The sequence below is a fragment of the Eschscholzia californica genome, unplaced genomic scaffold (assembly GCF_041429995.1).
Source record: "Eschscholzia californica isolate CP2 unplaced genomic scaffold, dmEscCali1.0.p SCAF_1, whole genome shotgun sequence".
In the NCBI taxonomy this organism is placed as follows: Eukaryota; Viridiplantae; Streptophyta; class Magnoliopsida; order Ranunculales; family Papaveraceae; genus Eschscholzia; species Eschscholzia californica.
Genome location: NW_028238198.1, coordinates 67,615,177 through 67,625,303, shown reverse-complemented (window position 1 = coordinate 67,625,303; position 10,127 = coordinate 67,615,177). Strand labels below are relative to the sequence as shown.

The window sequence follows — 10,127 nt, the reverse complement described above, 5'->3', positions numbered from 1 at the left end:
GCCATCCTCCAAGATATCGTATTCTCTTTCAAAATGTTGTGGGTTAGCTTGGCCCTCTTCCTTTGTGCCAGGGATACCCAATCTGGGTTTTCTGTACGCTGTTTGGGTCCTATTGTCTTGCAGTCTGCCACGAGCTCTTCAATTTTCAAAATGACAAACAGACCGCAATCCGGGCTGTTCAAGACACAAACGAAATGTTAAAGCATAACCCATAATGTGTCTACAGTCACAGACAATTCTGAAACATAATGTTAAATGAGACTAAATTATTAATAACTACGTGTGTTTTTATCAAATTTCTAAAAACATATAAGTTTTTGTTCCAACATTTCCAGGAATGTTGGAACAATTTCAAACTAATTAAAACATGCATCATAATGTTGGATCAAATAAAGAGTGAGAACACTTACTTTTCTCCCTGAGTAGGGAATTCTGGCTCCCCAACGACATCTGCATATTTTTGTTGGGTTCCAAACATTGTGAACCCAACTTCTTCCATTACATCCTCCACATATGCCGCGTACTCCCTGGCATTTTCGTAACAGTCCTTGGCCTTCTTCTTGTCAAATGACATTGAGTCATAATGGGTCCACCTATGGAGAAATACATTGTATATCAATAGTGTCCAGTGACCCCCCCTTGCTGCGTCCCCCGTTGTTGGGTGGCAGATTGGTGCACACACAAACAAGATCTCCGGTTTCCCAGCATTATTACTCAACGTGCGATTGAGCATTCTTTCGATTGAAGCTAGGTTGACCTCCGACTTGATCATCGTCTGTAGAACAGACACAAAGTTATTAAAATGTTCACTCATATAAAAGATGATGATAGGAAAACATTCTAATCACTAAACTCACATAAATTTCTGATGGTAGACATAGGACACTCTTTTCTTTCAAATCCTCGTGATTAGTGACGAAGGAACTAGCCCAGTTAATAACTTGTGAGTCGCACTCCAGATTCATCATCAACATATCTAGCTGCTTCCCACAAATGTCGTTGATCCCATTACTGAACCAGACTTTTGTGCTGCAACATTTGAAAAAACATGTGTCACAGTTCCTAATGTCATGACATTTGTGATAATGCATGGACATTACAGTAAGCAAATAAAAATGCATAAACACAAACTGCAATGTGCAAACATAACTGTAGATGCATGAACATTACAGTAACTCTCTCGTACCTTTTGTTACTTTTCCTGATGAATTCTTCCAACAGGCCCTTTTCTTCTTCCTTCAACTTCTTCCACACCGGGCTTCTTTTCCAGTTACCTAGCTTCTGGCCTTCCTCCTCTGCTGCTGACCTTCCACCTCCCAACTCTACAATTTCATCTACATTAATTGGTTTTTTCTTCTCGAGTTGCTTTCCTTTCTCGGTCATGGTTCGGGTTCTTGGCTGTGTTTTAACCCTCTTAACCAAAGAGTTTGGTTTGTTTTTATCTTTCTTTTCCACAACTTCAGCCGTTTCAACCTTTGGCTTATCTACAAAATCGTCTTCAGAAGAACTTTCGTTCTCCACGATCTCATAGTTCTCATATACTTTTGCCACTTCGCAAACCTCTGAAAAGAAAGCTGAAGGCCAAGTCAGCTGAAAGTTTTCTTCTTCCGTCTCATTTTCACCTACATTCAAAAAACTTGGAAAATGCTTTTCACCTGTCCCACCACCACACGTTTAACTAGTCAACATTCGATAGAAAACCAAATCTTAACATAAATTATTATCCAATTCTCGATCAATATATATAAACGTTAGCACGTATGTTCAAACATTTTACGTATTTATGTGGGAGAAGAACACTTACTTGTTTGTTTCTTATTTATTACTTAGCCGACCAGTCTATTGTCGTTCGTTCGTGGTAAAAGAAAGTCTTCAATTGTCGTGGTAAAAGACATCGTGGGAGTACGATAGAACTCTTTTACTTACCGTTTATCAAAAAACTTGTAACGATGGCGGAACAATTTATGTTCATACCAATCATCTGACAAGTAAGTAAGAATTTCAGAGAAGATAGATAGATTGCACACAAGTTAATACGTTGCTTCAAAAAAATAAACTAGAAATAAAACCAACTTTAATCAAGCAAAGAAAGGAATGTCAGACAATATTCATTACTTTGTTATAACATTATCTCAAATGTTGAAGCATTCTGGTATTTGCTCCAACATTTCCAAATTCTAATCAAGCAAAGACAGGAATGTCAACAGAAGTAAAGATTTGCGTGAGCATTTACTCACTTGACCCAGCACCTTGGCTCACTTTCTGCTCCTGCTTTTGGCCCTCTCCGGAAGCTTGACCCCTTACCGACTCATCAGAAATTGCCTTCTTACCCTTATTGTCGTCTATTTTTGCTCCTTCAGTTTGGGCTTCGGCATCACTTTCTTTTTCGATGCTGGGTTCTGCGTTTACTTCTTCCGGATTTTCTGGGGCTACTTCCTGCTCCACTATCTCCTCTCCACCATCTCCACTCTCCACCTCTTGTCTAACCTCCTCTCCAACATTCACCTCATCTCTACCAACAGTCACCTCCTCTCCAACAGTCACCTCATCTCTACCAACCTCTTCTCTAACATCCACCTCCCCTCCTACACCAAAATCAAACTCCAATACATCATCTTTCTCTCCTCTCTCTCTCTTCATCCTCTCCAACTCCTCTTTTAATACTTCTCTCTCTCTCTTCACCATCTCACACTCTCTCTTAACCAACAAATTTTCTTCTCTCAACCTCTCATTTTCCTCCTTCAACTTCTCCACTTCCTCCTCATTCATCTCCTCCACCACCCTCTCCGTGAACTTTAACAACTGTTCCTCTTCCTCAGACTCTGCCACCAACTCCACCTTCACCTACAAGAAGGTATACATAATGTTATTATCTCAACATCTCTAAAAAAAACACATGCACATAATTAAATGTTCCAACATTCTTGCAAATGTTCCAACATTTTCCTCAATGTCACTCAGACATCAGTTATGTTAGAACATTTTATAAAATCACAAAGACATTTTAAGAAATGTTGAAACAAATTACCTGCTCCTCTGTGATGCTTTCCAACTCTTCTTCCAGTCCTTTAAGGAAGAATGGCTCGATCACCCATCGAGCTATTCTAGGACTGACCCCTACTTCTCCAACCAGGTCCTCATGGATCCTGGTGTGCATGCAGTACCAGTACTGCAAATAAATTAAACACAAATAGGTCAGAAGTGTTTTTCTGTATCATCACAAGAAATGGAAACACATTTCTTACATTGCCCAAACATTCTAAACAATGTATCAGCATTACAGAAGCCCCAACAGAATGATGAAACATTTTGAAGAATGTCAGAGCAAACTAACTTGATTTTTATCACTATAAGAAATTATGAAACATTTAAGTGCATTGTAATGAATACTTACGGGGAGAAGAGTCAGGCATCCTGAAGCTTTTGCCGGGTCTTCTGAGTGCTTGTTTATTCTCTCCATCATGTAGGAGTGAATAGCTCTAGCCCAGGAAACTCTTTTCATCATTCTCTCCGTTTGGAGATTGTGATAAAAACTCCCCACAACAGAGGAGCCGGCAGCTGAAGCGAACAGGAAGGTGGCTGCCATGTACATGATCCATAGTTTCAAGAACTCAATGGCCGGAGCCTTTGTTCTTGCAGCCACATGCAACGCCTTTTCTATGCTGGGACCCCCAAAAGATAAAGCCTTTCCCTCAACAACACAGTCTTTGAAATACTTGGTCAAAAACTCGTCTTTAGCCACATCTATGGTGACATTGGTTGGGAATGCTTCGTAAATTTGTCCTTCCATGGGGACTCCCAACAGCAAAGCAACATCTCCGGGAGTGAACTGAATCAACTTCCCTCCGATGTTGAAGGCTTGGCTCTGTTTGTCATAGCAGTACAGAAGATCATAGATGGCTTTGTTCGGCTTCTCCGACACATTCTCTGTTCGGAAACTAAAACTGGTCACTGCCTTAAATAAGGCCCCGAATGGTGAAGAAAGCAACATCTTCCTTTGCTCTTCAGTAATAAATGACATCAATTCCCGCGCCACCTTGAAAACTGCTTTGAAGTTACATTTGTAATTGAAAGCAGTTTTCTTCTTCTGCTCCACAGGCTCTTTTGGTTGAGGCTCCACCATGGGCTCTCTCTTCTTGGAAGTATATCCTCGGTGCTTCACACAAAAAGTAACAGATATGTCAGCACATTCTACAAAATATACAATACTACACTGAATGCTACATCACTTAAAATAAAGTCAGATCATTTTGGATAGTGTCCACACAATAAAGCAGATGCCAATGCTGGTCTACACAAGAATAAAGGATCACTAATTGAAACAACATTTTCAAAGAATGTCATCACACTAACAAATATGTCAGATCATTTTGGATAGTGTCCACACAATAGAGCATATGCCAATGCTGGTCTACACAAGAATGAAGGATCACTAATTGAAACAACATTTCAAAGAATGTCATCACACTAACAAATATGCCAAAACATTATATGAAATGTCAACCCACAAACTTTAAATACAGGACATGGTAAAAGATGTGTATACAATAAGATACCTTGGCTTGTTTTGGACTTGATACTTTTTTGCCTTTCTTGGAGGGCCCAGCAGAGGTTGCCTCTTCAGCAGCCCTCTTCCTAGGGCTAGCACGAAGGGGTGTCTGTTGTTTTTGCACAGGTGCGTCTCCTTTTTTTGTGTTTTGTTTCACCATCTTTTTGTAATCTGCAAAAGCTGTTATGTTTTGTATTAGACACCCACATGTTCAAAACAAAACACAGAATGTATATACACAGTCAAAAATGTCTAAACATATACTAATTTTTTTTACACAACTATAAATGTTAAAACAAACACCTATGTTTTGTATTAGACACCCACACGTATCAAACAAACACAGAATGTATATACACAATCAAAATGTCTAAACATATAATAATTTCTATTTCACAACCATGAATGTTTAAAAAAAATCATTCTGTTAATCAACAACCACAGACACCCATTAATCTAGATCAAATGACTAAATTTCTCCACAGAAACCTAAATGTTTAAACAACCCTAACCTAGAAACTTGATGTAGTATCATATACACCCAAATGACCTTTCTGTGTAGATGCATGCTTTCGAAATGACAAACAACTATCAAAATGTTTAAACATAATCCAAAATTTCCTCAACACAACCCAGAATGATAAACCAAATCATGCACTTCATAAACAAAGACACCCAAAAAACAAAGACAAAGTACTAAATGTCTCCACAGAACCTAACTTTCGGTTCACAACCCTAAATGTTAAAACAAAACTAACCTAGAAGCTTGATGAAGAACCATAAACACCCAAATGCTTCCGAAATCACAAAACAACAACCAAAATGTTTTATCACAAACTTTGTAGCAACTTAACCCTAAAACTTTTTCGAAAAACAACCCAAAATGATTTATCACAGACTATAGATCAGACTACTAAACTTGAAATCATAAACCCTAATTGTTTGAAAACTCCCCCAAATTTTCAAAAACCCCTAAATCTGTACCGAAAACCACAGATCTGAAACAAAAACCCCAAAAATGTTCCAACAATCCTAATAATTACCAACAACAGAGAGAGGATCAAGAGATAGATGAAGAACAGAGACATACCTGTTTTGAAAGAGAGAGAAATCGAGAAAGAAGCTTGAGATTCGTTGAAACAGAGAGAAATAGAGAGAAAGATGAGTAGATCCGAAAGCTTAAATAGGTTTGTGTGAGTGATAATCGGTGGTAACGTTTCGAATGCAAGAGGCGTTAATGGCTGGAGATTGTTTCGCTTGAAAAAGAGAAAGAGAGAGAGACGGAGAGGCAGCTTTGAATCGTTTGATCGAGGTAGAGAGGAGAGATAGAGAGGAGAGATAGAGAGGAGAGATAGAGAGAAATCGTTTGAATGAAGAGAGAGAGATGGAGTGGGTTTGTGTCTAATCAAGAAGGATGTGAATGAAGAGAGAGAGCGCGGTGACCGAGAGAGAAAGAGAGAGGCTGGTCAGTCTCGGGTCAAATCAAGTCAGTGAGGGGAAGAGGGGAGGCTGTTTGGGCGGGAAATGAGTGAGGGATAAGAGAGGGAACAATTTCTTTTGGAGGGATAGAGAGGTAATCTAACATTTTGGGTTTTTTTTGAAATATAAATCCCTATTGGGTTGGATTTCCTATTTGGGCTGTGTTTTTGGGCCTTAGATTTATCCTCTCCATAATAAAACCACCACCCTAATCAATACAACAATAACTAGAGACTAGAGAGAGAAACTAAAACCCAAACTAATACAAGTCACATTCTCACTGACACACTAAAACAAACACTAAAACCTCATTCTTCTACTCACACAAACAACTTATGATCAATCAATTTACCATGAGATTGCTTTTAAGGGATCGAGATTACTGAGAGTGATTGTCTAATTGATCGGTGGATTAGTGACTTGTCATCTCCACTTCCCAACAAGTTGAGAAATTAGCGGAGAAATCAAAGTAAAGAGATTCAACTTAGAACTATTACCATTGATCTCTTCATTTAGGGAAACATTCTTTACAAGATTATCTGGAATTTGTTATTGGGGATTCAAGTTAATCTGTTGAACCAAAATATATTTCTGATCTAAAACAATAGGTTGAGATACAAAAGCAGCTTCATGGCCATTACCAAAACAAAAGCACATCTGGTGGTTCTTCATCATAAGTGGCGTGGCTGAGAAAAACGAGCCCCGGTGCGAAGTCCTATTTGGGGCTTCCATAATATAAGACGAAAACTATTTCTTTCGAGACCACAAAGTAAAAGATAATCCAAATTCCCTTCTATATTCTCTCACCATTTCAAGAGATCAGTAACTTCCCTTTGCGGGTGTGGGCTCTTGGACCTATCTCACCTCAAAAGCTAGGTCAAGATGTGAGGTCCTCCTCCCAACACCTTTCACAATTCTATAGAAAGGACAAGAGAGATGGTATGTTCAATGGAAGTATAAATAGCATTTGAAAAGAAAGTATGGACAAAAAACATGAATAGAGAGAGCCAGTCAATCTGTCAATAAATTGAAACTAGTGAAAACTCTAATTTCAAGCCGATATCGCCAATCACTTTTCAGAATTTCTCCACACTGATACCGTCTCGGAGGACCTCATAAGCTTCTCTACTCCTGCTTTTCTTCAATCCTGTCACAAAATGAACCTTTGAACCTTGAGTTGAGATGGAATTGACTTTCTGCCAAATCATCACTTTTGTTTTCATTCCTTCAACATCAACTAGTTTCCCTTTCTCCAAGTAACCAGTAACAGTGGTGAAAAATCTTAAAACTGATGAATCCTTGTACCCGACTTCACACACCGAAGGAATAAATACAGTTAACTTCCCTGTCTCTTCATTGAACTCGTAGTTGGTTGCATCTCGAGGGAAAATACCCACTGGCATATCATACTCTTTTAACAACTCCGGCAATGGCTTCTGCAATTTTCCTGTCAATATGAAAAAGAGACCTCCATTTAGTCCGAGAACCTACAGAAGTTTATTTATATGGGAAAAATAAGAACGACAAAAAAAACTTGTGCTTCTATGGCATTTTCAGACCTGAACCTTCCATAATGGAGATTATATTTTTGTGGAGAATGAGAAGCATTACGACAAAAGAGACAACAATCCGATAGGAAATTTGGCAAACACAGAGTTTCAAGAATCAAAATTAACATTCAACAAGGTAACAACCTCCACATTAACTTTGGTAGTTCAATTGAGTATGCTATATAGTCTTTGAGCTAGGTCTATGGTTAGAAATGTATAATTACAGATAGAATCTACGATGAACCTTTAACCAGGCCAGGTTTTTTCTAACACGAGAGAATAGTACCAAACCAGTAACCTACCCTCACAGTAGAAAAAAAAAGAAAAAAACCCAATGTTATGTCTCCATCCAAGAGAAAACAAATCTGTTCAGCAAACCCAAGTTCAAAGGCTTAATTTTTAAATATGGTGTCGAGGATGTGTACTAAACCGACAAAGGAAAGCAACAGATTATTGAGGTAACATCTTAGAACATTCTGCTCATCTCAAAAAAAAAAAACTTTAGAAATTCTGACGTGAACTCGTACCCAGGATCCTTATATGGAGGTTTATATGTTTTGGTAACACCTAGTTGTGGCTCAGATAACATTAAAGCATAAAAGTTTGTGGTTTCAAGGTTCAACAACATAATCATTTTAAGCAAGAAAAAAAGAACAATTAGTGGCATTTGTTATGGTATAGCTTCAAATCAACCAAAAGGATGATATATAGAATAGACATTAGAATGGGATGAGTCTGCACCTTTGAGTTTATTAACCAACCATTTGGCTCCTCCTTCAATACTGGACGACGCCGACTAAGAAGAGGAGGGAAAATGTGACTGTCAAAATTTAGTGAAACATGCAAAAACAGAACACAAATATAAAGCAGTACATATTACATGTGTGTGCGCGCGCGCGCGCACACACATATATATATAGAAATGATAGAAGAGGTTAGAAAAATAGACCTAACCCAGAACTAAATAGGAACGCACGCACACACATATATATATATAGAAATGATAGAAGAGGTTAGAAAAATAGACCTAACCCAGAACTAAATAGGAACCGACCGTAAATCGAGAGTGAAAAAGTCCATCAAGAGAGAGATAAAGAGTTGACTCGAAAATGGATACCGTTGAGTAGGCTTTAACTTGTACCCTCTTCGACTCAACTCTCTCTGTCTCTCCCTCTTGATGGACTTTTTCACTCTCGATGGACGGTTGATTTATGTTTAGGTGTAGAATATTAGGTCTAGTTTTGTAGCCTCTTCAACCAGATCCTATCTGTTAATTTCCATCAGAAACAACTTAAACAATGATAGTAAATCATTAATTAGTTCCAACAAATTTGATAATTCTGCAGGGATTTCATGACATTATTCAAGACAATGTTGAAACCTTCTAACTACCAACACATAATTTCTTTTGCTAGCTGATCTAAAATTTGCCTAGTTTGTACTGAATCTTTATTCATCAGGAAAGAGTGATTTAACGCAAATATCACACACACACACACACGTAATTGTGAAATTGTCATTGTTAAAAACCGATCTAACACTTTTAATTTGACAATTATTTATTCTGAGAAGAGACAAATTCAATGAACAAAATGGTGGATGAGAAGATAATAAATATGAGGTGAGGATGATGATAGGAAACCCTAGATTTGAGGTGGGGGTGGTGGTGGTGGAAAAGTAAAGTACTCACAGTGATATCATCTCCAACGGAATCGATCCCCTTGTTAGCTTTCTTGCCTAACCAGTAGCTACCAACCTTGTTCAATATCTGATCCATTTTCAACCCAGATCTAAAACACGGCTTGACTCTTGATTGATTACTCTCTCTCTCTCTCTATCTTGATCTCTCTCTCTTTTTCCCTTCCTCAATTGTACCTACGAAACTCAACTAGAGAGAGAAAGAGACCCTATAGATTAGAGAGAGATAGAAGTGTGGAATTAATTCTTTCTTTTGGTATAAATACGAACGACACTCTTTTCACTTGGCCTTAATCACTAAGTAAAGTTCCCGCTCTTTTTTACTTCTTTCTTACTTACTATGTGTCAGGTGATAAAAGTAATCATTAATATAATAGTTGTTGATGAGTCCATTTGCTTTATGCCCACTATACATTTTTGTCCCATAACTTGTCCAGTCTATTATTTGATCCTATTTTTGACGATTTCATCCTAAATCTCCTATTAGTCTCTAAAAATACTTTCTACCTTTCAAATATATCATTATGTTCAATTTTTTTCTCCCATTCTATTTAATCTCTCTTTGCCCTCCAACAGACTTTAATGGTCCTCTTTATCGATGAAGGTGAAATTTTTCGAATATAATTTCTTGTTCCTCACATTTGGTATCTAACCTTGAATTGGAGAAGGCGATGGTTCCACCCTTCAAATGATGAGAGCCTAAAGAAAATGTTCTTTTTGTAATTGTCAGCATGCTTTAAAGGGGTATAATTTCGTGTCTTTAACCCAGGTCCTCAAAGATGGAAACCGACTTGGTAGCCACTCCAACTCCGCATTGATGACCGAAAATGAATTCTTCCCTCTCCACATCA

General features: G+C 38.0%; 2 protein-coding genes across 2 annotated transcripts; both read right to left on the bottom strand.

Annotated features, from left to right (window-relative positions):
- Positions 1 to 1,246: 1,246 nt before the first annotated feature.
- On the bottom strand, positions 1,247 to 6,195 carry LOC147568522 (uncharacterized). The gene is made up of 5 exons (XM_086671054.1): positions 5,640 to 6,195; positions 4,557 to 4,729; positions 3,395 to 4,156; positions 3,029 to 3,169; positions 1,247 to 2,844 (listed from the first exon to the last, which is right to left on the bottom strand). The coding sequence occupies exons 2-5, from the start codon at positions 4,707 to 4,709 to the stop codon at positions 2,230 to 2,232; spliced, it is 1,671 nt and encodes a 556-aa protein (XP_086527180.1). The 5' UTR covers positions 4,710 to 4,729; positions 5,640 to 6,195; the 3' UTR covers positions 1,247 to 2,229.
- A 775-nt stretch (positions 6,196 to 6,970) lies between these two features.
- Positions 6,971 to 10,010, bottom strand: LOC147568521 (uncharacterized protein At5g01610-like). The gene is made up of 3 exons (XM_086654945.1): positions 9,269 to 10,010; positions 8,320 to 8,374; positions 6,971 to 7,475 (listed from the first exon to the last, which is right to left on the bottom strand). Exons 1-3 carry the CDS (start codon positions 9,353 to 9,355, stop codon positions 7,105 to 7,107), a joined length of 513 nt encoding a protein of 170 aa, XP_086511071.1. The 5' UTR covers positions 9,356 to 10,010; the 3' UTR covers positions 6,971 to 7,104.
- Positions 10,011 to 10,127: the final 117 nt, after the last annotated feature.

Coding starts and splice junctions, on each gene's coding strand:
- LOC147568522 (XM_086671054.1), bottom strand. CDS start 4,709: ATGGTGAAACAAAACACAAAAAAAGGAGACGCACCTGTGCAAAAACAA. Junction 4,157..4,556: donor CAAGTCCAAAACAAGCCAAG/GTATCTTATTGT, acceptor TTTTGTGTGAAG/CACCGAGGATATACTTCCAA. Junction 2,845..3,028: donor AAAGCATCACAGAGGAGCAG/GTAATTTGTTTC, acceptor ACCTTCTTGTAG/GTGAAGGTGGAGTTGGTGGC.
- LOC147568521 (XM_086654945.1), bottom strand. CDS start 9,355: ATGGATCAGATATTGAACAAGGTTGGTAGCTACTGGTTAGGCAAGAAA. Junction 8,375..9,268: donor CCGTTGGAGATGATATCACT/GTGAGTACTTTA, acceptor TCCTCTTCTTAG/TCGGCGTCGTCCAGTATTGA. Junction 7,476..8,319: donor GTTGGTTAATAAACTCAAAG/GTGCAGACTCAT, acceptor TCATATTGACAG/GAAAATTGCAGAAGCCATTG.